A 26,412-nucleotide genomic window follows, 5' to 3' on the forward strand; every position below is an offset into this window, starting at 1 on the left:
CTAGACTCCAGCTCAGGTCTTTTCATCATAAATGCTTGAACGTACTCTGTTCTGTTAAAGGACCATTTCCCCCCACGGGATTACACTCAGCTTTGCAAGGTAAATTATTCTTGGTTATAAACCTATATTTTTTGTGTTCTGAAGTTCTATGTTCCATGATCTCTCATTTTTAGCAGAAGTTGCCAGGTTTTGTGTGATCTTGACTGCAGTTCCTTGTATATAAGTTGTTTCTTTCTAGATGCTTGCACATTTTTTTTTCTTTGAGATGGGAATTCTGGATTTTGACTACGATATTTCTGGGAGTGTCATTTTCTTTTGGGGTTCCTTTCAGGAGGTGAACAGTGGATTGTTTCTATCTTCTCTTTACCCTTTGGCTCTAACAGATCTGGCCAGTTATCTTGAAATACAGTGTTCAGGTTTGCTTGTTTGTTTTTTCCAAGTATTCAATTTCCAAGTATTCAATTAAATTCTCTCTCCTTGATCTGCTTTCCAGGTCAGTTGTTTTGTATTATAACTTTCAGCCTTTTGACATTATTATATACATATATATTTTATCTCATGGAGTCACTGACTTTTATTTAGTCCATTCTAATTTTCGGGGAGCTTGTTGCTAGGACAAAGCTGTGAATCTCTTGTGCCAAGCTTTCAATTCCCTTTCCAATTCTTTCTTCCATATTTATCAATTTTGGGGGGGGGGTATTTTTTTTATTCGATTTTATTCTTACTTTCATTTCCAAATTCTCTCCCTTCTTCCACCCTCTTCCCAATACATTGTTGTTCAGTCATTTCAATGTCTGACTCTTCGTGACCCCTTTTGGAGTTTTCTTGGCAAAGATAGTGGAGTCAATTTGCCATTTCCTTCTCTAGCTCATTTTAGAGATGAGGAAACTAAGGCTAACAGGGTTAAGTGATCTCTCAGTGTCACATAGCTATTAAGTGCTCTGAGGCCAAATTTGAACTCAGGAAGATGAGTCTTCCTGACTCCAGGCCAATCACTCTATCCACTGTACCACCTAACTGCCAGCCACAACACACTGAAAAGGCAAGAAATACAATAGACGTTTACCTAGGAAGTCATGCAAACCATATTTCCATATGAGGGAGGAAAGGAGGAAGTGAAAAAGGAAGGGAGGAAGGGATGGAAAAAGAAAGGAATGAGAAAAGGAAGAAAGGAATAAAAATGTGTTTTTATCTGCACTCTGAGTCCATCAGTTTTCTATCTGGAGGTGGTTAGTATTTTTTATCATGAGGCCTTTGGAATTATAGTAGATTATTTTATTGATCAGTTACTAAGTCTTTTACAGTTGATTAATTTTACAACATTGCTGTTACTGTGTAAATGGTTCTCCTGGTTGTGCTTACTTCAGTCTGCATTAATTCATATAAGTCTTCCCAAGTTTTTCCGAAACGATTCTCTTTCATAATTTTTTATAGAACAATAGTATTCCATCACATTCATATACCATAACTTGTTCAGCCATTCCTCACTTGATGGACATTCCCTCAGTTTCTAATCGTTTGCCACCAAATATTTTTGTGCACATGGGTCTTTTTCTTTTCATCTCTTTGAGGCATATAAGCCTACTAGTAGTATTGCTAGGTCAAAAAATATGCAAAGTTTCATAGATTTTTGGGTATAGTTCCAAATTGCTCTCCAGAATGGCTGGATTAGATGATAGCTCTAGCAAAAGCACATCCCCTGGGGCAGCTAGGTGGCGCAGTGGGTAGAGCACTGGCCCTGAAGTCAGAAGGACCTGAGTTCAAATCCGGCCTCAAACCAAACACTTGACACGTTCTAGCTGTGTGACCTTGGGCAAGTCACTTAACCCCAATTGCCTCACCAAAAAAAAATAAAAATAAAAAAGTACATCCCCTCCAGCATTTGTCATTTTTCTTTTCAGTCATCTTAGCCAATCTGATGGGTATGAGAAGGTACCTCAGTATTGTTTCAATTTATATTTGTTTAATTAGTGATTTAGAGCAATTTTTCATGACTTTTGATAATTTTGATTTGTTGCTTTGAAAAATGCCTATTCATATCCTTTGAACATTTATCAATTGGCAAATTGCTCCAATTTTTATAAATCTGGCTCAATTCTCTATATTTCAAAAATGAAGCCTTTATCAGAGAAATTTGAAAAATTTTTTCCCAGTTTTTTTTCTTTTAGTAACACTGGTTTTGTTTTTTTAATTTTATTTAATAAAAAATTATCTATTTTATCTCCTTTGAACCTCTCTACATCTTACCTGGCCATGGAGTCTTCCCCAATCCATAAATCTGAGAGGTAGTTTCTTCCATGTTCTACTAATTTGCTTATTATATCACCCTTTTTGCCTAAATCATGTACTATTTTGAGCATATCTTAGTATAGAGTGTGATCTCTTTCTTTTTTAATCTTTTACTCTGACACTCTCATTTCATTTATCAAATATTTTTAACTTTTTTCAACTCTTGCTTCAGCTCTTTCAGGAATTCTAGTTGAACTTGTACCCAACCTGTGTTTTTCTTTTAAGCTTTGCTTGTAGTTATTTTGGAGTCATTTTGTTCTTCTGGATTGCGTCTTGAGCATTTATGTCTAAATACTAGCTTATTATGGTAGGACTATTTTTTTGTTTTCTCATTCTTCTAATCTTCCTCACTTTGGACCTAATATTAGGGCCAGATTATATGTACTTCTGGACAGGAAGTCCTACTGCTGTTTTCCTGGAGTCAAGCTATTCCAGGATCTCAGAGAGAGCTGAGGTTGGGGACCTACAAACTTTCAGGTTTCTGTCTGATCCAGAGCAAAGTCTGATTTCTGATCACCTAACCTAAGCCCTACAAGTTCCTGACCTGAGTTTGAGCCTAAGCAACACCCCTGTGTGCTTGTACCTGGAATTCCAGTAGACTGACACTAGATTCAGCCACTATTAATCAGCTAGAAAGCTCTGCACATTCAAAGTGGTAGAACTGAAGATTACCTTTTAATCTGGGATTTATACCCTAGTTATTCCATTACAGGCTTCAGAATACTCATTCATGCAGTTGTTCCTTGCTTGACCCATTACACAAGGTATGAAGACTTCTCTGTTGGCCAATAAACATTTATTAAGCAGTTACTATGTGCCAGTCTCTCAAGGAGTTCATAGGGAAGACAATATGCAACCAATTATCTCAGGGATAATCAACAGATGGAAGGAAATAAGGAGGATCTAGGAACTAGAACTAAAAAAGATTGGAAAAGGTTTCCTGTAGATGGGATTTCAGCTGGGACTTGAAGGAATCCAGGGAAGCCAGGAAGCAGAGATGATGGGAGGCATGGGGAGCAGCCTGTGGGAAAAAAAAATGCTAAGAAGTCAGGAGAGAATGCATATTGTGTGAGAAACAGGAAAGAGGTCAGTGCCACCGGATCACAAAAGGGGAAGGGAGGGAGAGCGGACCACAGAGGAGAGAGATAAGATGTAAGATGCCTGGAAAGTTGGGGGGATGGGGGGAGGGAAAAGCAGGTTATAAAGGAGTTTGAATGCCAGAGTACTTCATATTTTATCCTGAAGGTGATAGGAAACTACTGAAGTTTATGAAGGAGATAGAGGGATATAACATGGTCAGACTTGCACTTTAGGAAGATCATGATCTTTGAGTAGAAAGTGTCATAGAGTGAGGAAAGAATTGTAGCAGGCAACCCACCACCAGCAGGCTACTGCAGTAGCACAGGTTATTTCAGGCATGAGGTGATGAAGGTCTACACCAGAGAGTTGGCAGAGCCAGAGGAGATAAGGGGGAGTATATGAGAAATGTTACCAAGATAAAATCAATAGGTCTTGGCAGCACATTGGATATGGGGCATGAGAAAGAGTAAGGAGTTGAAGATGTCTATCTCCCTTTACAGACCAGAGATGGAAAAATGACTCACTGTGGTTATTTCTTGTATTTCATGATCAGGACTAGGTCTGATCATTTTCTAGATCTATTTGGAAGAGTTGTGGAGTATAGCTAGCTGTACTTCTTCCTGCTACTCCCTTCCTTAATCTCTTTTGCAAGAAGTATGAAGGTTCTTTAGAGTTTAAAAGGTTTTGGTTTCTCTCATTTCTTAATCTTGAACCATATTTTCCAATATATTTTTCATTGTCCTCTTTTTTGCCCACCTCTGCACTGACATCATCAAATATCAAAGTATTATACATTGATATAACTTGCAGCATCTTAGAAAGTACTCCATAGAATTTCTCTACTATATCCTCTATAACTGCAAAACTTATTGGGAAAAAAAATGTCTTCACAGTATCTCCCCACTCCCTCTTTGCTCTTTATAAAAGAAGGTTTCATTCTCACCACTCTACTGAAATTGTTTTCTCAGTGATTTCCAATGACTTCCTAACTGGGTCCTCACTGCTGCTAGGCAATCCTACTAAACCTCCCTTATCAACTCACTATCCCACTCTCCACAGTGGCTCTTCCAAACCTTTTTCATTCCTCCTCAAACCTCCTATGGCTTCCCCTACCCATACTCTCTCAGTTGAGATCCTTGCCCCCTATTTTACAGAAAAAATTGAAGCTATTCACCATGAACTCCCTCTTCTCTTCTCTTCCTCATCTCCTATGACTCAGGTGCCTTCCGTCACTTTCTCCTCCTTCACCTCTTTCTCAAGTGATGAAGTGGCCTTACTAGTTACCAAAGCTAATTCCTTTATTTATTCATGTGATCCCATGCCATCCTTTCTCCTCCAACAAACTGTCCCCTATGTCCTTCCCCACCCCTTCACTTATTTTCAATATCTCCCTCTCCACTGGCTCATTTCCTATTGCCTACAATAATGCTCATGTTTCCTCTATCCTGAAAAAACTCTCACTTGATCTTTCCACCCCAGCTAATTATCATCCTATATCTCTTCTGCCCTTTGTAGCTAAATTCCTCAAAAAGGCTGTCTATGATAGGGACCTCCACTTTATCTCCTCCCACTTTCTTCTTAATGCCTTACAATTCTTCTAGTTTCTGACTTTATTATTCTACCAAAACTCCTCTCTCTAAAAAAGAAAAAGAAAAAAAAAACTCCTCTCTCCAAACTTACTAATGATCTCTTAGTTGCCAAACCCAATGGCCTTTTCTCAATCTTCATTCTCCTTGACTTCTCTACAGTTTTTGAGACTGCTGATCACTCTCCTCTCTTTTTTCTAAGTTTTCAGGACAACATTCTCTCCTGGTTTTCCTTCTATCTGACCACTTCAGTCTCCTTTGCTGGATTCTCCTCTCTTTTACTTGTAGGTGTTCCTCAAGGTTCTGTCCTAGGCCCTCTTCTCTTTTCCCTCTATACTACTTCACTTGGTGATCTGATCAGCAACCATGATTTAATTGTCATCTCTGTGCTAATGATTCTCAAATCTACCTTTCCTGTTCCAATCTCGAATCTCAAACCGCCTTTTCAGAAATTCCAAACTGGATGTCCAATAGACATCTTAAACTAACAGAACTCATTTTTCTCCCTAAATCTTACCCCCGCAACCTACCTTCCCTATTACAGTCCTCTCCTCTCCCTACATGGGGTGTCATGCCCTTACCTGAGGGTACTCTGCCCAAAGGAAAGTAAATTTTGAAGGTTGAAGACTACCTTGATATCTTGGGGTTTACTGGCTAGGTTTCATTCTTAAAGACCATGACTGAAACCCAATTTGCTCTAGCTCTCATTGATGGGCCAACAACAGGTCCCTGCCTAAGCACCACTTAATGATTATGTTTTGGGCCCTGATGGCTCAGAATGAAAGTAAATAAATACTATTACTATAAATACTCATACTATTGTTTCTCTTTTGGCCAGAAACAACCCTAAAGGTCTCCCCTCCTGGCGTGATTTTTTTTTTTTTAAAGTAAAGGGGTCAGGGGGCAGAGCCAAGATGGCAGAGGGAAAGCAGTGACTGTCTTGAGCTCTCTCCCAAAGCCCTCCAAATACCTAAAAAAAATGGCTCTAAACAAATTCTAAAGCAGCACAACCCACAAAAAGATAGAGTGAAACAAATTTCCAGCCCAAGACAACCTGGATGGTTGATCAGAAAGGTATATCGTGCCAGGCTGGGAGAGGAGCGCAGTGCGGCGCGGGTGTGCAGGCCACAGAGACCCTGGAGCAGACCTCAGAGGACTGAATCGCAGGCTGCTGTAGCAGTTTCCAGACTTCTCAACCCAGGAACGCCAAAGACAACGTGGAAGGTCAGTGGGAAAAGTCTGACTGTGGTGAAAGAGGAGCTAGGTCAGCCGCAAGTCTGGAGCGTGGCCTGGGGCAGCGACTTTTTCCTGAGCTTCTGGCCCACTGACTGAGGGGGAATCAAGTGACTGATCAGAGGGGGATTACAAGGATCTCTTTGTCAGTGCTGAGGCAGGAATCCCCTGCTTTACCGGAGCTTGGATCTGGGTCACAGTTCTGCAGGGCAATCCTGGGGCGAGGAGGAACGCTGGTGTGGTGAAGCTTGTTGTGGCTGTGGAGAAGAAACACCTCGACCCTTATCATACTACCTTGGAAGAACTGAAAATTTACAGGTCCCTAGAAATACCTCTGAAAACAGCTGTACAAACCTCCAAAGCTTGGGACAGTACACTCTTCACATTGGAAGCAGATTTTTACCTTAACAAAGAGTTTAAAACTCAAGTAATTGGTTAGGATCATGAGTAAGAGCGCAAAAAGAGTCAGACTATATTATCTTACTTTGGTGACAAAGAAGATCAAAACATATAACCAGAAGAAGACAACAAAGCTAAAGCTCCTACATTCAAAGCCTCCAAGAAAAATATGAGTCAGTCCCAGGCCTTGGAAGAGCTCAAAAGGGATTTTGAGAAGCAAGTAAAAGAAGTAGAGGAAAAACTGGGAAGAGAAATGAGAGTGATGCAAGAAAATCATAAAAAACAAGTCAACAGCTTGCTAAAGGAGACCCAAAAAATACTGAAGAAAATAACACCTTAAAAAATAGCCTAACCCAAATGGCAAAAGAGGTCCAAAAAGCCAATGAGGAGAAGAATGCCCTAAAAAGCAAAACTGGCCAAATGGAAAAGGAAGTTCAAAAGATTACTGAAGAAAATACTTCCTTAAAAATTAGAATAGAGCAATTAGAAGCTAGTGACTTTATGAGAAATCAAGACACTGTAAAACAAATCCAAAAGAATGAAAAATTAGAAAACAATGTGAAATATCTCACTGGAAAAACAACTGACCTGGAAAATAGATCCAGGAGAGAGAATTTAAAAATTGTTGGACTATCTGAAAGCTATGATCAAAAAAAGAGCCTAGACATCATCTTTCAAGAAATGATCAAGGAAAACTGTCCTGATATTTTAGAACCAGAGGGCAAAATAGAAATTGAAAAGAACCCACCGATCTCCTCCTAAAAGAGATCCCTAAAGGAAAACTCCTAGGAATATTGTAGCCAAATTCCAGAGTTCCCAGGTCAAGGAGAAAATATTACAAGCAGCCAGAAAGAAATAATTCAAGTATTGTGGAAACACAATCAGGATAACACAAGATTTAGCAGCTTCTACATTAAGGGATTGCAGGGCATGGAATATAATATTTCAGAGGGCAAAGGAGATAGGATTACAACCAAGAATCACCTACCCAGCAAAACTGAGTATAATCCTTCAGGGGAAAAAATGGTCATTCAGTGAAATAGAGGACTTTCAAGCATTCTTGATGAAAAGACCAGAGCTGAATAGAAAATTTAACTTTCAAATACAAGACTCAAGTGGAACCTGAAGAGGTAAACAGGAAAGAGAAATCATAAGAGACTTATTAAGGTTGAACTGTTTACATTCCTGCATGGAAAGATGATATTTGTAGCTCATGAGAACTTTGTCAGTATTAGGGTAGTTGGAGGGGAAAAAATTGTATGTACATATATATATAGATACAGATAGATGGAGGGCACAGGGTGAGTTGAAAATGAAGGGGTCATATCTGGAGAATAAAATTAAGGGGTGAGAGAGGACTATACTAGGAGGAGAAAGGGAGAGGTAGAATGGGGTCAATTACCCTACAAAGAAAAAAGAAAAGAAAAGAAAAGGCTCTTACAATGGAGGGGAAAAGGGGGAAGGTGAGAGGGAATGAGGGAATCTTATTCTCATAGGATCTGACTTAAGGAGTGAATAACATACACACTCAATTTGGTGTGGAAATCTGTCTTACCTTACAGGAAAATAGGGGGGGAAGGGGACAAGAGAGTAGGGGAATGTTAGAGAGGAGGGAAGACTGGGAAAGGGAGTAATCAGAAGCAAATACTTCTGAGGAGGGACAGGGTCAAATGAAAGAATAGAATAAATGGGGGGGAGGATAGGATTAAGGGAAATTGAGTTAGTTTTTCATGGCCTGTCTACTATGGAAGAGTCTTGCATAACTGCACAGGTATAACCTATATTGAGTTGCTTGCCTTTTCAATGAGGGTGGGTGGGGAGGAAAGAAGGGAGAAAATTTGGAACCCGAAGTTTTAAAAACACATGTTTAAAAAAGTTTTCACATGCAACTGGGAAATAAGAAATACAGGAAATGGGGTTCAGAAATCCATCCTGCCCTACAGAAAACTGAAGGGGAAGGGGATATGAGAACAGGGGGAGAGACAGAAGGGAAAGCAGACTAGGGGAAGGGGTATTTAGAATGCATGCCATCTGGGGGGAAGGGGTGAGATGGGGTAAAAATATGGAACTCAAACTCTTGTGGAAGTAAATGTCGAAAACAAAAAAATAAATAAAAAATTACCACAAAAAAAATAAATTAATTAAAGGGGTCATCCCTTGGCTCACTTCTTAAACAGCCTTAATCAATAAATGAGCATTGCCTGAGGCAGTAAGAACTTAAAAAGACCTTAGCTTAAAAAGGCCAAGGTCTACCACTGCATCCTGAGCCATCTCCCAGTTGTCATGATCTATATCTGGCCACTAGACCCAGATGGCTCTGGAGGAAATGTGGGGCTGGTAACTGTGCACAGCCTTTCCTCACTGTAATCCAATTCATTTGCAAGTCATGGCATCATCTTCCTGGTGACATGGTCCTCTTCAAGAACAAAAGACAAACCACACACACAACCACAACAATTTGCCTTTGCAACATTTCTCAAATACGTCCCTTTCTCTCCTTTGACACTGTTAATGGCGATGGGATCTGAACCCCTAAAAGGAAAAGACCATGTCTTTGAAAGCAACCCAGTCCCTGAATTTTCCCATACATTTCAGTAGCCCAGCTCACTGGTGCCTCTGCCCAAGACATCTGGCCCACCTCAGCCCACTCTGATTACTTAATTAGCTTACTTGATACCCCAGTTATTCCCACAGTCTTTTTCTGTATAAAAGTACCAATCTTACCCCCATTAAATTTTTAAGATTCTTAGGAATCTCACCTGCCTAACTGGTGTTATAATAAAACCTTACTACTCTGACTGAAAGAAGACTTGAGTGGTTGAATTCTTTTGAGGCAGACGCACCCTGTACCCTTGCATTTTGGGGTTCCTGGCACCCCAAACTATATCACTGTCACTACTCTAGTGCAGTCCCTCATCACCTCATGCCTAGATTACTGCAATAGTTTGCTGGTGGTTCTGCCTACCTCAAAGTCTCTCCCTATCCCAATCCATTCAGCCACCAAAGTGATTCCAATCATGTCATTCTCCTACTCAATAAACTCCAGTGGCTTCTCATTACCTCCAGGAACAAATACAAAATGCCTGTTTGACAATCAAAGGCCTTTATAACCTAGCACCCCCCTACCTTTCCTGACTTCTTACATCTTACTCCCCAATACATACTCTTAAATTCAGTGACGATGGCCTCCTGGATGTTCCACAAACAAGACAATCCATCTCTTGGTTCCATTTTCTCTGGCTCTCCCCTAGGCCTGGAATGCTCTCCTTGCTCCTCTCCAACTACTGACCTCCCTGGCTTTCTTTAAGTCCCAACTGAAATCCCAACTTCTACAGGAAGCTTACCCCAATTCTTCTTAATTCCAGAGCATTCCCTCTTTTAATTATTTCCTATCAATCTTTTATATAGCTTGCTTTGTATATATTTGCATTCGGGTCTCCTCCAATAGATTGTAAGCTCCCTGAGGGCAGGACCTCTTCTGTCTCTTTTTGTATCCCCAGCACTTAGCACAGTGCCTGGCACTGAGCAGGAGTTTAATAAATGTTGATTGATTATATACTTTATCTTGAGTATCCTCAAAGAACCTTGACACATTCAGCTAAATGACAATCTCAAGTAATAAGCTTTTAAAATATTTAATACCTCTTTACTATGAATATTGAATTAAATTGGAAGATATTAAGGACACCTTCATAAATACTTTATAAATAAATATAAAAATGGTATAGTAGAAAGATAGGCATACTATAAATAAGAACACCTAGGTTCTAATCTATTATCTTACTGCCAAAGTTCAAACTCATTCAATTCACATATGAAACCATTCACAATATTGCACTCCCCTATCTTTTCAGTCTTGAGTTATATTATTCCACTCCATATAGCTCTAGCCAAACTATATTATTCTCAATCCCACATAATTGCTCTATGCCTTCCAATCTTTACGCCTAGAATGTGCTCCTTATTCCTTTCCAATGACTGAATTCCTACCCATCTTTTAAACGTCCCACAAAAGGTTATGAGATTCTTGGAATATCACTGAGAACAATACGTACAATTAAGGAGAAAGAAAAGCAGAAGGGTACTACTAATTCAAAAGAGACAAGATCCAGGAAGAAATGCAGCTATTAGACCCCCAATCTCATATGTCCATTAAACACACACACAAACACACAAATAAGACTTAATAAACAGGATAAACTAGATATCCTAATGCAAAGAGGTAAATCTGACTTCAAAGATGTCATTAAGAGTGAGAAGGGACTTATGACTGAAATATATAACTCCTTACACAGTCCTGTAAGAACCATTTTAGTTTCCTAACATAAAGAAAAGAAAGGAGGCTACTGATAGAGATAACAAGGAAGAGGAGGAGGAAATAGAGGAGGAGGATGATGATGATAACTGAAATTTATATAGATCACCAAAGTTTTCTAAATTCTTTACAAAATATCTCATTTGAAACTCACAACAACAATTTTTTTTTACAGATAAAGACACAAACTCTGAGTGGACTAACTTGCCAAAGGTTAGTATCAGAAGCAGAATTTGAATCTAAATGTTTCTGATTCCAAGTCCAGCACCACACAACTATATCTTGCTGTCTCTAATAAAAAGAACTGGGTAACAGCATGTTTTTAGCTATATTGGGGTAAGAAAAAGATAGGGGGGAGAAGGATAAGTCCATTCATAAGGGCAAATGTGATAATTAATGACAATGGAAAGAGTGAAGTTTTTCAGCTCTTATTTTGCTTCTCTGTTCTCCTCCCAAGAATGGTCTTTGGACTGAGAAGGACAGAAAAATCAACAGGGAATAGAAGTATAAAACAGTGAAGACAGGTAACATATAACTACTCTCAATGCATTCAAGTAACCAAGCACAGAAAAACTACCTCTTAAAGCAATTTTGTGCTGAGTTTTGCTTTTATGCTATGATTTATACAGAACCTACACTTGGAATCACAATTCCATATTCATTCCTGAGTCTTCTGGGAACTACATGGCAGTTATACTTTGATTTGCCTGTTCATTCGCAAGTCTCCTAATTCTCCACAATTCCTCACAGCAAAGAATATTGTGCACTGAAGAGAAAAAAGTTTGAGAACCTCTGTCTTAAGAGTACTAAAAGAATTAGCAGATATAAGTGTTAAACCATTGTCCATGTCCATGTTGTTTGAAAACTAATGGAGAATTCAAAGGCACCAATTTTCATAGAGCTATGAATATGGCTAATTTTGTGGCAAAATTCTACAGCACGCTGTTAAGAAAACGGTTAGTGACCACCTAGGGAAGCAGTAATCCCTAATAGCCAGCATAGCTTCACCAAGAACCAATCATTCTAGATTCATCTCATTTCCTTTTTTGAGAGGATAGTTAGTGGCAACATGGAATAGTATGCATAGTGAAAGTCTTGGAGTTAGAAAGATTTGGCTCCAAGTCCTGACTGATATGTAGCTATGTGATCACAGGTAAGTCATTTAACCTTTCAAGGCCTCAGGCAATTAAGACTGTAAGTGATACCTGCCAATCTGCATTAACAGAGGGAGACTTCACACTTATACTACCTCCACAATGATGAAATCTGAGTTCCAAAACAAAAAATCCAGCCAAAACACTAGACTGGTAGCTAAGTGGAGTGGTATAGACATTGAACAAGCAAACTATGCTTATGAATAAGATGGAGAGAGATGAATTATATGTGAGTACAATCAGATAGATTTTGAAGTAAATGAAGACTAGACCCAAGGAGTAGCCATTAGTGGCTCAATCAACAAGTATTCATTAAATGCCTACTTACTGTATTGATGGTGATGTGCTAGATGCTGGAGGTAGAAAAACAAAAATGAAAGTGACCCTGTTCTCAAGAGCAGACATTCTAAAAAGAAGCTTACACTCTATTAGAAAATACAACAAATACATCTATAATAAGTATGTACAGTACAAAAAAAAAATACCAAGCAATTTAGATAGGAAAGGGCTTTAAAACTTGGGAGAATTAGAAGGTCACTAGAAGAGTGCCCCAGAGATCTGTCCTTGGCCTGTTTCTAACAATGAGTTGAGGTGACATAGCATAGGTAAAGCATTTTAAGAAATGAAAATAGTCTAACTGGTCACTAGATACCTGTATCACATCACTACTTAAAAGGAGATATTATATATTTACAAAGGAAGTAATGTAGAAATAAGAAGTGAAAAGATATTATAATTTGAGTTAGAGAAAGAGAAAGGAAGAACCATACTAAAACTGATTACTTAAAATACTTTTTTTAGCTTCCAATTCTGTCCCTTCATTATCCCCCTCAAAAAAAAAAATCAGACCTGAAATTTATATATAACACCAAAGTTTTTTAAATTCTTTACATAACATCTCATTTGAAACTCGCAACAACACTTTTTTTTTTACAGATAAGGAAACACTCTGAGTGGACTAACTTGCCAAAGGTTAGTATCAGAAGCAGAATTTGAATCCAAATGTTCCTGATTCCAAGTCCAGCACCATACCACTATACCTTGTTGGCTCTAATAAAAACAATGGGGTAATGGCATGTTTTTAGCTATATTGGGGGTAAGAAAAAGATAGAGAAAAAAAAGGTAAGTCCATTCATAAGGGCAAATGAGATAATGAATGACAATGGAAAAAGTGAAGCTTCTCAGTTTTTATTTTGTTTCTCTGTTCTCTTCCCAAAAATGGTCTTCAGACTGAGGATAGAAAAATTGTCAGGGAATAGAAATATAAAACAGTGAAGACAGGCAACATATAACTACTCTCGATGAGTTCAATTTTATCCAGGATGTTTTCTAAATAAAATAAATTCCAAAATGCTTTTCAGTTACAAAAACTATAAAACAATGAACCAAAATTTCTTCAGATCGTAAACTTGTGTAATAAATGGAGGTGAGGGGTAGGGTGGGAGGGAGGGTTATTCTATTCTTTTGTGACAAGCCAAAGATTGAATTTAAAGTTAAAAAGCATACATCCTCACATGATCCTACAAGGCAGCTAGGTGGCTCGATGGATACAGCAGGGGGCTTGGTGTCAAGAAGACTTGAGTTCAAATCCAGCCTCAGATACTCACATTTAAACCTCTGTTTGCCTTAATCCCTGTGAGAAGCAAACTGCCAAGAAAACCCCATACTGAGTCACTAAGAGTCGGACACCATTGAGTAACAACAAATGATTTTATGATCCTAAGTACACGGTGACTTAATGTTAAAATATATATGAAGCATTACATACTGTAAATCAAACTAAAGCTTTTAAATGCCAACTTGAAATATGCCCCAAAACTGCAACATCCATTTTTATGGTCTATCCTTAAAAAAGAGCTCTAATATTATCCACACAACTTGTTAACTCTGGTGGCCTAAAAAGTAATAATCAAGTTTTGTAAAAAATAATCACAGTAAAAGAAATTCTAGTTGAGGATTCTGTTAACAGCCAAGAACATCTGTCAAGTTAGCTTTTGGTAAATAAAAAGTTTTTGGCTGTCTATAATATTAGCCTACTCACAAAGTAAGGAAAATTGATCATCTTTCATCCTATTTCTATGATACCTTGTATCCAACAATACAAAATGTCTAAATCCTATATTTTACCAATATTAATCCCCCAAATTCTTACTTAAGTACCGTTCCTATCGTGTAGAATACATTACAATATGAAGGAAACAGAATATATATATAATTCCAGGTCAGACAAGGGAAAAACAGATTCAAGAAAGGGGCCTGCAAATTATCCAACTGACTCCTTTTTAACCGTACCAATTTCTGCCTTTGAGGGTGAGGGAAAGAGAGGAAGAGGGTAAGATTTCCTAACAGGTCACTGGAGACCCATGTCACACCTCAGCTCGCGGTGGCTCTTACCCATTTGTCCAAGGGGACTTGCCAAAGGGATCCAGTCCCTTGGTAGAGATCCAGGCTGAGCTGTTCTAAGCTCAGCTTCTCCTGCAGGAAGTGGCCCAGGTACCTCTGCAGCAGGTACCTGCAGGCCCTTTTCTTGATGGACTCCGAAAAGGGCCACGGCATACTGGCTCCTGGGCTGGCTGCTGGAGGCTACGGCCTCGGGGGCTCAACAACCGTCGGGCTCCAGAATCGTGCCGGCGGGGGGCGAGGAAGAGAGGACACAGAGGCGGCGCAGCGTCAGGGTCTCGACCTCGCGAGCACGAGTCCCCTTCTTCCTTCCCCTCGGCCCGGCCCCCTCTGGCGTCTCCCCTAGCTCAGGGGCCGGCCGGCGTCCCCATGGCCCGACGCGGCGTGCTACCCGCCAGCTGCTCTAGGCCCCGGCCTCGCGGAGGCTGAGGGAGGGCCCCTCACCCCGGGCGCCCGACAACGGCCGCGGCTGCCGACCAGAGGGAGAGGCCGAGACAGCGAGCCGAGGGCCGGGACGTCGGAAGGCTAAACGCCCCTGGAGCCGAGGAGATCGATCACCACAGCGACGACCCAGAAGGGACTTTGTTGTCTTCCGCCGCGGCTGCGGCTCCCCCTCCCGGGCGTTCGCTCCGCACACTCTCTGGGGAAGCGCTGCCACCGGAAGTGACGACACAGAGGCGGAGGAGAAGGGAGGGAGAATGAGAACGCTTGAGGCGCTTCCGGATTCGAGCGGGCGGGACGGGGCGGAGCGGAGGTGGATGGGGAATGGGAAGCGCGAGGGTTCGCCGGCTGCTGTTCAGAGCGCAGAGGAGGAGGGAGGGAGCGGAGGTCGGGTGCCTGGAAGCACAGGTGAGTCGGTGGCTGGGCCCGGCAGGCCCAGCCCAGAAGGGGCAGGCCCAGCCCTGGAGGGGAACGCGAGGGAGGGGGTGGGCGCTTCGGGTGAGAAGCCGGATGAGGACGCCTCCTCTCCTGGAACCTTAAAGCACCAGGGGAGGAAGAGGGTCCGGCCTGGGCCCACTTCTCTCGCCCCGGCCGTGGCGGCCGCCGGGGAAACAATTAAAACTACGCACATTTGGTATTTAAATCCTTTAATCACTCGGTTCCAGCCTGATTCACGTTACTCCGCCTTACGCCCTACACTGGCCTACTTGCTGTTCCTCTTACACAGCTCTCGGTCTCCTGCCTCTGTGCCTTTGCCCAGCTTGTCCCCCATGCCTGCCGTGCTCTCCTTCCTCGCCTCTGACTCTTGGAATCCGATTTATTCCCCTCAAGACAAAAATTCCACCTCTTGGTGGACTCCCTTACTAATTACCCTTTCTTTCTTCCACCCCCCCAAGCCACCGTGCCCAAGTTGTAATTGCCCTCCCCTCCCCACCCCCAAACCACTTTGTACTTTGTTTTGCTAGTTAGGCGCTGTTTTGCCTCTTTAGAATGTAAGCTCCTTGAGAGCCGGGCTGCTTCCTTTTATCTTTGTATTCTACGTGTGGCCCAGTGCCTAGTACTTACTTAGTAGCCGTTTATTAATGCGTTGTTGAATTGAATTGAATATAATGGCATTTTTAGGTTTACAAACTTCCCTCCTCAAACTTCTTCCCACGTTTTTCTTTGTCCGAAAGTTCGTCCCTTTTTTGTCTTCGTTTCCCTTCTCCGCCTTTATTCTCTGCCCTGTGCACCTGCATTCCCAGAGCAAAGAAAAGCCGCTTACTCCTCAGAAAAGCTGGGAGGAGTGTTGTGCTCCGAGCGTGTATGATTTGCGTAACCTTTGGACTGTCGAATGTTGAGCCCTTGTGGGTTGTTTTATACAGATGATTAGGAAGAGCCAAGCCTTAGTTGTGTAAATGACAGCTGCCCTTGTTTGTAGAAAGCTTTAAGATTCCGAAAGCCACCCTGCGGAGCAGGTCGAGCAAATATTGTTAGCTCCTTTCCACAGAGGAGGAAACCGAGATGTGTGATAAAAGACTTGCCCATTAGTCAATTGCAGAGCTAGGACTCGGGTCTTAAGATTACTAGTTGCAGAAAGGAATCGTTGTGTAATGCACTGAGGGCTGGATATGGAGGCAGGAGCCTTGGGTATAAAGTCCTGTCTCAGACCCTCAAGCTGTGGAACCATGGAAAAATCACGTAATGAATGAGCGTGATACAATGGAAAGAGTGCTGGATCTGGACTCAGGATACCTCGGTTTAAGTCTAGACCCTTTTAGGTAGTAGTCATATACTTTTGGGCAAGTTACCTAATCTCTTTGGGCCTTAGTTTCCTCAGCTGTAAAATGTGGGGAATTAGAGATGACCGTCAAGATCCATTGTAACACTGAATATGCAGGTGATCCCTTTGATCAGAGCTTCTCTTTCCTCTTCTGTACAGTTGTTGACAGGAAGATGCTTTGTCAGTCAACAAACATTTATTAAGTGCCTGCTGGGAATGCAAAGAAAGGCAAAAACAGTACCTGCCTTGGAGGAGTTTACATTCTAACGGGAGGGAAGGGAGAGAGAAAAATAAGAAAATAGATAGGTACAAAAACATACACACAGAGTAGAGGAAGGCACTAGTAAATGGAGGAGATGTAGGAAAGCCTCTTGCAGAACATGGACTTGTAAGCTGTCTTGAAGGAAAACTAAAAGGTGGAAATGAAGAAGGGAGATCTTGACAGTTGTTTTTAGGTAATTTACATGTGATATTTTAGAAACTCTATATGTATAAGATGACACAATTTACCAGAATGATTAAGTCATGGTTGTATTCCCATTGATTGAATACTGATTGCTAAGTGAGATTAAGAATTTGGTCAGTCCAATTTGGGTAGCGTTCAAATGGTGAAATCATTTTGTATTTGCAAGGAATTGATTTCTTTTATCCATTTTTTAGGCATAAAAAGGCTGGATGATAATGGATGGACTGCTGGGCTTGCATTCTGAAAGATTGGAATTCAGATCCTGCCACTGACACTTATTAACTGTTGTGACCTTGAGCCACTTAACCTGTGTGTTCCTCAAGCAACTCCCCAAGGCCTATGTACTAGGTACTGGGTCTTTGATCTGTTTCACTGTTCTTGTGCTGGTGAAATGACAGAACCTGAGATTATATACTCTATTTAAATTTGACAAGAAGATAACTGTCTAGGGACTCATTCTGGTACAGTAGAAAAAGCACTGACTCTGGAGTCAGGGGAGTGTAGTAGAAAGTGAACTGGTTCTGGAGTCCGGGGACCTGGTTTCTAATCCTACCCTTTGCTTATTTGTGTGAGCTGGCCTCAGTTTTCTCTGCAAAGGAAAATGACCTCTATATTAAAAAACACAATGAGGGGAGAGGGAGGTGACAAACCAGAGTATTGATATCCGAGATAAATAAGAAGATAATGAGAGAGTACCTGGCTCCACTTGAAGAATTCAAGTCACCTGACCCAAATGAGCCACATCATTGGATCCTGAAAGATCTAACAGATGTGATTACTGAGCCATTGTTAGCTATATTTAAAATATCGTGGAAATGGAAACGGTCACACAAGATTGGAGAAAGGCAAATGTCCCAATTTTCAAAAAAGGGAAGAGAACAGATTCTGCAAAATATAGGCCACAAATCATTAAAGAGTTGGTTGGCAAACATCTAGATTGGGAAGTGGTGATTACAGAGACTACTTGGCTTCATCAAAAGCAGGTGATGCTGAATTAATCTCTTTTCCTTTTTAAGAAAGGCTCACTAAACTAGTAAATGAAGAGACTATTGTGAATAGTGTTTACCTAGATTTTAGCAATGCTTTTAACAAAAATCTCATACTAGTCTTATGGAGAATTGGAGAGCTGTAGATTAGACATAATCCATTGAAATATTCATAACTGATTGGATGGTTGGACTCACTTAATTGTTGATAGTTCAATATCAACTTGGCTGGAGGTTTTCAGTAGAGTACTCTGTATCTGTGCTTGGTTAGCCCTGTGCTGTTTGTTGAGAGGCGAGGAGGATGATGGGGGGTATTTTGATCATGACTTGGATAGAGGCATCAGTGTTATGTTCATCACATCTACAGGTGCCAGAGAGCTGAGAAGAATAGTTGACATACTGGATGACAGAGTCAGGATCCAAAAAATCCTAATTTGAATCTAACAAAATGAAATTCAGTAGAGTTAAATGTAAAGTCATACAAAAGCTCACCTTCACAGGAATAAGATGACGTGTGACTAGATAACATGTTCAGAAAAAATATCTGGACATTTTAGCGAATTGCAGACTCAATATGAATCAACAGTGTGATATAGCAGCCAAGAAAGCTAATGGGATCTTGGGCTACATTAAGAGGGACATAGTTTCCAAGGAAAGATGAAATGATATTTGTTTGTTACAATTTGATTTAGACACTTGGGGTTAAGGTTTGACAGACTCCAGGAGATAGTGAGGATAGTAGGGGGTCACAAAAAGTCAGACACAACTGAATGGCTAAACAAAAAATTATCTACAGATATTCCCTATTAAAATGTATGTATGGTACCTAATAAATATACACTCATGAAAACAGGGCAGAAATTTTTCAGATTAGCCACTTGTCAGCTAACAAAGACCTAAAGCAACTAGCACAGTGCTTTATACAGTCATTGTTTGAAAAATTATTGTTGAATTAAATAGAACAAAGTCCACACAAGTTGTGATAGGAAGAAGAATTGGGAAACCATGAGGACACTTCTAAAAAGGAAGTGAGTACAACAACGAGACAACATGAGGGCACTGGGCAAGAGAAAGGTAAGGGAAAGAAGGTGTGTGGCAGATGGGACAGAGAGAAAAGCAGGATTAAGAACAGAGGTCTATTTCAAGCAGAGGTTCCCCAACAGGGCCTGAGATACCAAGTCATCTTGTGATGATATGTCTTCTAAGCATGTCTTATCCTTTACCATCTTAAGTTGTAGCTACAAACCCTCCATTACATATCAGTTTAGGCCAAGGACCCAGACCACCAGCTCAAACTCCCTGCCAGTAGCACCCCTAGCCTTCCCAGTGTGTGAAAAAGAGATATTTTCACTAATGCCACCCTCTATTACTGAAGGACCTTAAAGGGCAGAGACCCCAACTAATTAATACTTCTCCACTGAAATGACTAGGAAATCTCTACCTCTAGCTCTCCTAATCCCCATTATTTAGAGTAGCAATTTGCTGATATGAAAAGCTGTTCTGAAAGCTCTGCTTATATTCTCTCTGCTCTAGAGCAGGTAGGTAGGTGATGTAGTGGATAGAGCACTGTACCTAGAGTTGGAAAGACCTGAGTTCAAATACAGCCTCAAACACTTCTTAGCTGTGTGACCCTGGGTAAGTACCTTAACCTGTCTAGCTCAGTTCCTTAAACTGTAAAATAGGGGCAGTGATAGCGCCTACCTTATAGAGTTTTTGTGATCAAATGAAGTATTATTTATGAAGTGCTTAGCATAATGCCTGGCACATAGTAGGCACTTAATAAATGCTTATTCCTGTCTTTCCTTTATCCTGCTCAACTGTGTCATTCCCCAGTACCTTTCCTTTTTCTCTTTTCATTGTGCCATGTGGAACAAACTTCCTTTTATAATTTACATTGTTATGTGTTCGCAAAAACTTGATGTCAAATGACGTCTTTGGCCACACTTTCCAGGGCTAATTAATCCTTCATTCTCTCATGTCTTCCAACAAACTGGTCAGGAGGAGGAGGTGGCATACTGCTTGCTCCCCGTTGACATTTCCAGATCCTTATTCTCAGCATCACTTAACAGCCTTGCCTCCTGTTTACTACATCCGTCCACATCGCGATTTCTGTCATTTACTTGCCTTCTTTCTCAAGGAGTTCAGTACTTGGACCATAGTGTTTCTCTTCCTCAAACCCCTAGACTTATATTTGGAAATATCAAAATACAAATTGCTGTTCTCTATAAACTCTGACATCTATTGTTTATCAGCCTCCAACTCCCATGACCTAACATCTTTATTCTTACCTCACTGTGCTACCTGTATGATTTTGAACTCTTTAATAATAATCTCATGTCTTTCCATTCATCTTCACTGTAACCACTGGTTTCTCCAACCTTTTTTGTTGCAGTTGACTATCTCTCTTTTCCTTCTATAAATCATGACCCTTTCAACTTGACTAATTCACCTATACATGTCCTGTGTGCTGTATCTACATGCCATGTCATTCATGTCATGCTTAAACCCTGGGTCACCTCCAACATCCATGTATTCCACAGGAACTAATGTTCTGGAGGAAAACCCACCACATTGCAAATTCATGTTGTTAAGTCATGTCCAACTCTTTGTGACCCCTTTTGGGGGTTTTTTTTAGTAAAGATACTGGAGTGGTTTGCCATTTCCTTCTCCAGCTCATTTGACAGATGAGGAAACTGAGGCAAATGGGGTTAAGTGACTTCCCCAGGATCACACAGCTAGTGTGTGTCTGAGGTCAGATTTGAGCTCAGGAAGATGAGTCTTCCTGACTCCCAGCCTTGCACTATATCCATTGAGTTACCTAGCTGCCCTCACATTCATGTTAATCCAATCCAAAATTGGCTGTTCATTGCCATATCCCAATCCTTTTATTCTTACTGGATTGACTAGCCCAGTCCCCTTAACTGCTGCTGCAAACTTCTGCACTCTTCAAGTTTGTAGTGCCATGCCAACTCCCTTTCTCAAAGCAGACAACCTCTCTTACCACTTTAAAGAAAATCCAGCTGTCCATCATGAACTCTCTCATCTTCTCTACTCCATATTTCAGAACTCCTCTACAAGTTTATAATTCCTCTCTTTCACTTCTGTGTCTAAGGAAGAGATAGTCATCTCTTGTTTGTGCCCTTAGTCCTATCTTTTCCCTTCTCCTCCAATAGCCTACTCCTTCAATAAATCCTTTTTTCTATTCTATTCCTGATCTACTGGATCATTCCTTGATGTATGCAAACAGACTTAGACTGACCTTATCTTAAAAAAAAATCTTTAGCTGTTCAAGTTGTAGTGTGAGAGACTGAGGCTGGTGAATTTCTTGGGTTCCAGAGTTTTGAGCTGTAATAAGGTTGAAGCAGATTGGATGTCCACACCATGTCCACGCCCATCTGGCTGGGTGAGCCTCTGCAAATGAAGGTCCATCTTAAGGAGGGGCAAACCAGCCAAGGTCAAAAAAAATGTGGGTTTCCATGCCATTTAGCATTGGAATCAGGCCAATCCATGTTTGGCAGATGCACTTCCAACTCAACAAGATAGGAGGCCTACTCTTCCCTCTCCCCCTTCCCTGTGTTCCATCCCCTCTTTGAAAAAAAAAAAAAAACCTTCATTTGAACCTTTCAACTCTTCAGACTATTGTCCTTCACCCAAACTTCATAATAATTAGTACTCTAAAGGGCAGTGTTAAAGAAAAACAGCTAAAGAAATTCAAGAAAATTTCCTAGAATTAACGACGCACCCATGTGACCCCAAGGAAATTCCTGTAAGAAAATAAATAGCCCTCTTCTATAAGACTTGAAAAGGAGTCCCTTACTCTTCAGACACATTAGCTAGTTTCTGTTAGGGTTTTTTTTTTTGTTTTTAGGCAATTGAGGTTAAGTAACTTGCCCAGGGTCACACAGCTAGTAAATGTCAAGTGTTTGGTCTGAGACTGGATTTGAACTGAGGTCCTCCTGACTTCAGGCCCAGTGCTCTATCCACTGTGCCACCTAGCTGCCCCATTTCTATTAGTTTTAACCTTGTAGATGAGCTAATCAGCCTTGATACAGATGTTTGTCATTATTAGCCCAAAATAAGACTGTCTGATTTTATCAGCTTAGAATCAAGGACAAAGTAGAGAGGGCTTAAAAGAACTACTAATAGTAAGGAAAATGTAACTTCTCACTTTCTCTTTAATGGAGACCAGTTTTTTTATTTGAAGTTACTCATGTCAGAAACGCAAGATACAGAGCCTTATTTTTGCTTGTACACTTTCACTGCCAAACTTCTAGAAAGAATTATTCCTTTCACTTTGTGCTCACCCTTATCACTGACTCAACCCCTTGTAATCTTCTGTCTTCAAGGTCACCAACAACCTTGTAAACTGATAAATCTCATAGCTTTTTTTTAAGTCCTCATAATTGCCTATTGCAGTTTTTAACATTGTTGACAGCTCCCATTTTATTTTGTGTAGATATGGAATTCTGTAGAATAATAGACATATGGAAGGGAATTTATTTAAGGTTTCTGTTGCAGTTTCAAGGGGAGCCAATAATTTCCTCAAAGGCACTCTCTCCCAAACTTGGCTGAGTGATGAAGCCAAACTGAAAGTGGAAGAGGGAAAAAAACAGTTACAATGAAAACGCAACAAAGAGGTACAAAACATCTTAGTTAACATTCATTACTAAATTGAATTTTAATTTCAACATCAATCTGAAATGGGCCTTAATCCTGCTAAGAAAGCACCAAAAACAATTCAAGAAATGCTTAAGGAATAGTGTGAATACTAGAGTACTCTAAAGGAACTGAAGAAAACATGGTTTTAGTCAAAGGAACTTGTAAGGATATAAGAGGAAATTATACAAAAATGAACACTATAGACAAAATATTGCTAGAAATAGCAAAAAAAAAAAGAAAAACAATGCAGTAGAACAAAAACTTGGCAGTGCAAAGTGGAAGAATAAGCCCTGAGTATAAAAGACCTAAAAAAATTTGATAGCACATGAAAAAGTGACCAACCTTGAAGGTCAAGTTTCATAATGTTTAGCACTCTGGAGGGCAGAATTGCTCAGAATAATAACACACTTGAAGTAAAAAAAAAAAATTTCAACTAACGAGAAGAAACCTTAAATTCAGGTCTCCCAAATATATTATCATCAAACTCCAGAACTAGAGAGGTATAGAAAAATCACTCAAGTTTCAAGAAACAATAAACCATGTCAGAAAGCACCATTCAGTATTTCATCAGACTTCTTGATTCAGGCAGTGGAGGAATAGGGCAGTTGGTCAAATGTACATGTACACACACACACATTCTCTCTCTCTCTCTCTCTCTCTCTCTCTCTCTCTCTCTCTCTCTCTCTCTCCCCCCCTCCCCCTCTCCCTCTCCCTCTCCCTCTCCCTCTCTCCCTCTCCATGTGTGGGGTACAGAGACCCTTATCATTGAATCAGAGACTCAGAAAGGAACAATCATTTATTAGCTTTCTTCCGAAAGGGCTCCCTCAGAACACCAAAAATTTGGCGCTGACTGAAGAGAGCAGAGATGTGTTCAGATCAACAGGTTATATAGGTCCTAGCGCAATCCCCTTGCCCCCTTCCTCAGGGCTCATTAATGCAAGCTCTGAGGGTACAATCTATTCGGGGCAATCTACCACAGCAACAAAGAACAAGGACACTTTTTACAACTTGCCTGGAGACAGGAGGTTTTCTTTTTCTTTTTACAGAGGGAGGAGGAAGTCTGATAAAGTTGAAAAGCATGTTTCTTTACAAGGTCAACCAGCTGCAAGTGTTTCAACAGAACAAGAAGCAATTAGCTCCCTGAGGAGGCTTCATTCCTGAGAGATTCTCAGAGACCATCTCTCACATACACGTACACAAACAACTTTAATACAAGGCTCTTTGAGGAGGAAGAAAGCACTAACAACTAGGAAGATGAAGAAAAGAAAGGCTTCTTGAAGGAGGAAGTGGCTCTCAATCAACAAGCATTTATTAATTAATCTACAAGTATTTATTAAGGGCCTATAACATGGCAGGCACTGTGGATGCAAGTACAAAAAAAAATGAAATAATCCGTTTTCAATTCTTGCAGTATAATGGAGAGACAACAAGTATATATATAAAAATGTGTGTATAACATGAATATAGTAGTAATAAACGCGCTTATACAAAGTAGTTAAATACAAGCTAGTTTAAGAGGGAACTCACTGACATTTGGGGGTTCAAAAAGCTCTTTATGATGGTGCCTGTGTTACGTCTTAAAGGCAGGAGGCCTCTGAGGTGGTGGTAAGGTAAGTATGCATTCCAGACATGGAGGAAGGAGGTGGAGTGTCCAGGGTACCGAACAGAGAGGCCAGTTTGTATGGATTGCAGAATGCAGGAGGAAAAAGTAATGTCCAAGTAGACTGGAAATGTAGGTTGAGACCAGGTTATATAAGACTTTAAAACTCGAGTTTAATGAGTAGGGAAATCACCTGGTCGGATTTGTGCTGAAGGATATTATTTTGGCATTCAGTGCGTATGATGGACTGGCATGGTTAGAGGCTGCATACCTGGAGACCATTTTAGAGGCTATTGTAATCTAGGCAAGAGGTACTGAAGGCCTGGAAGAAGGAGGCAGCTGTGTGAGTAGAGAGAAGGGATCAGATGTGAGAGATGTTATGAAGATAGAAACAGCAAGATTTGATGTTCAAGCGTCATACTAGGTGCTGGAGGAAATACAGAGACTAAGAATAAAACAGTATCTGCTGTCAAGCAGTTTGTATTCTTGGGAAGAGAGAGCAAGTATACGGATATATACATATCAAGAGAGTAAATACACAAGGCATTTGGTAAAGGAGGACACTCCCCAGTGGGGAATCAGGAAAACCTTCATATGAAAAGGTGGTATTTAAATTGTATCTTGAAGGAAGAGAAGGGGAGGCTATGAGGTAGAGGTGAGGAGAATATACCTTTTAGGCGTCTAGGATGTCCAGTGTATAGTGACAGATGGAAAATGAGTGCTACCATGTGTGAAAAACAAAGAGAAAGACAATTTGATAGAATTTCTGAGTGATATAAGGTACAATGTGCAAAAAAAGATGGCTTGGGGCCAGGTTGTACAAGGTAGGAAGAATAAAAGGATTACCAGACTGAAGTGAGGGCCCATTTGAGTTTACTACGAATTTGTAATGGACCCATTCTTCACAATTTTGTGACTTCCTCCAGCAGCAATGAGCAGCTCAGAAATAGGGACAGAAAAAGTATATGGATATGTCCCAGGGTTGAGGATTGGCAGGACAAAAATGTAGATAAAGTGAGGGATTCAAGAGTAGAAAATATTGCAGGGCTGAATTATAATTATAGCATCAAGACTATGAAGGAAGAACAGAGAGAAGGTGATGGGCTAGGCGGACAGAAAGTTGCAAAGAGGATAAATTAAAAAACAGATTTATTAGAGATGAGGTAGAAGCATAAATGAAAGGGTGGGTGATTATGATCAGAGTTTGAAATTTCAGACTTCCAAATCATAGAATGGTACAGTTTTGGCTACTGGTAAAATCCAAGATGTGATGACTCCAGTAGCTACTGAAGCAAGGTGGAGATTGTAAGTAATAAGAATCAGGGAGGATTAACTGGGAAGCCAGAATGTTGCAGGGTACCTCATGGTGAGTATTAAAGTTCCTAAATATGAGGCAGAGGCAGGGAGTAATAAGAGATTGTGATACTGACTAGACTCCCTAGAATAGGGAATAATTTTTCTTTCCATTCTGGCTTGTTGTGTTAGGAAACATGAGAAAAGAAGCAACCAGCACTCGAAAAGAATCTTCTAGAGAAATCCAGGTGCCATCAAGAAAATGGAAAGGATATGAAAAGAAGAAAGCTAGAATGAAGGAAAATTGATGATAAAGAGGGGATTCTAAAGGACAAAGGAGGTTAGGTACTGGGGACAGAGAGGACGAGGGCTAAGGTGAATAGGTATCAAGATGTGGGAACAGGGAGCAAAACAAAGATGTTTTCAGGTAATTGGGATTAGAGGAGCAGAAATTTGTTAGGCAATAGGACAGGACAGAAGCCTGAATATAAACTCCTCGAGGACAGAAACAGTCTCATTTTTATCTTTTATCTCCTTAATAAATGCTTGTTAATTGAGCACTGGACTGGAGTTGCTTCAGGTACTTATTAGTTATGTGACCCTGGGCAAGTCATTTAACCTCTGTCTGCCCACCCCACCCCCACCCTGTTTCCTCATCTGTAAAACAAGGATAATAATAACACTTGCTTCCCAGGATTGTTGTTGAAATGGACGGGCCGAGAGTAACCAGACACACGCCAAATTAGAAA

The 26,412-nt window shown here is 40.5% G+C and overlaps 2 protein-coding genes across 8 annotated transcripts in view; one reads left to right on the forward strand and one right to left on the reverse strand.

The window, feature by feature from the left end:
- The window catches only part of ATG2B (autophagy related 2B), a 147,488-nt gene extending 132,785 nt beyond the window's left edge, over window positions 1–14,703 (reverse strand). For 2 of the 3 annotated variants that reach the window (XM_027849045.1, XM_027849044.1), the window contains exon 1: window positions 14,451–14,702. In XM_027849045.1, the coding sequence (XP_027704846.1) occupies window positions 14,451–14,612 (162 nt within the window). In that variant the 5' untranslated portion in view covers window positions 14,613–14,702. Of the gene's footprint in view, window positions 1–14,450 lie in introns of all 3 variants that reach the window. The other variant, XM_027849046.1, reaches the window with a different exon arrangement.
- Window positions 14,704–15,216: 513 nt separating this feature from the next.
- GSKIP (GSK3B interacting protein) overlaps window positions 15,217–26,412 on the forward strand; it is a 24,076-nt gene continuing 12,880 nt past the window's right edge. The window contains exons 1-3 of one of the 5 annotated variants that reach the window (XR_003568005.1): window positions 15,217–15,305; window positions 17,320–18,108; window positions 23,817–23,850. The gene's annotated coding sequence lies outside the window, so the exon portion shown is untranslated. Of the gene's footprint in view, window positions 15,306–17,319; window positions 18,109–22,629; window positions 22,749–23,816; window positions 23,851–26,412 lie in introns of those variants that run through there. The other 4 variants (XM_027849284.1, XM_027849282.1, XM_027849283.1 and 1 more) reach the window with 4 other exon arrangements.

Source organism: Vombatus ursinus, unplaced genomic scaffold (assembly GCF_900497805.2).
Source record: "Vombatus ursinus unplaced genomic scaffold, bare-nosed wombat genome assembly UNPS02007284.1, whole genome shotgun sequence".
NCBI lineage: Eukaryota > Metazoa > Chordata > Mammalia > Diprotodontia > Vombatidae > Vombatus > Vombatus ursinus.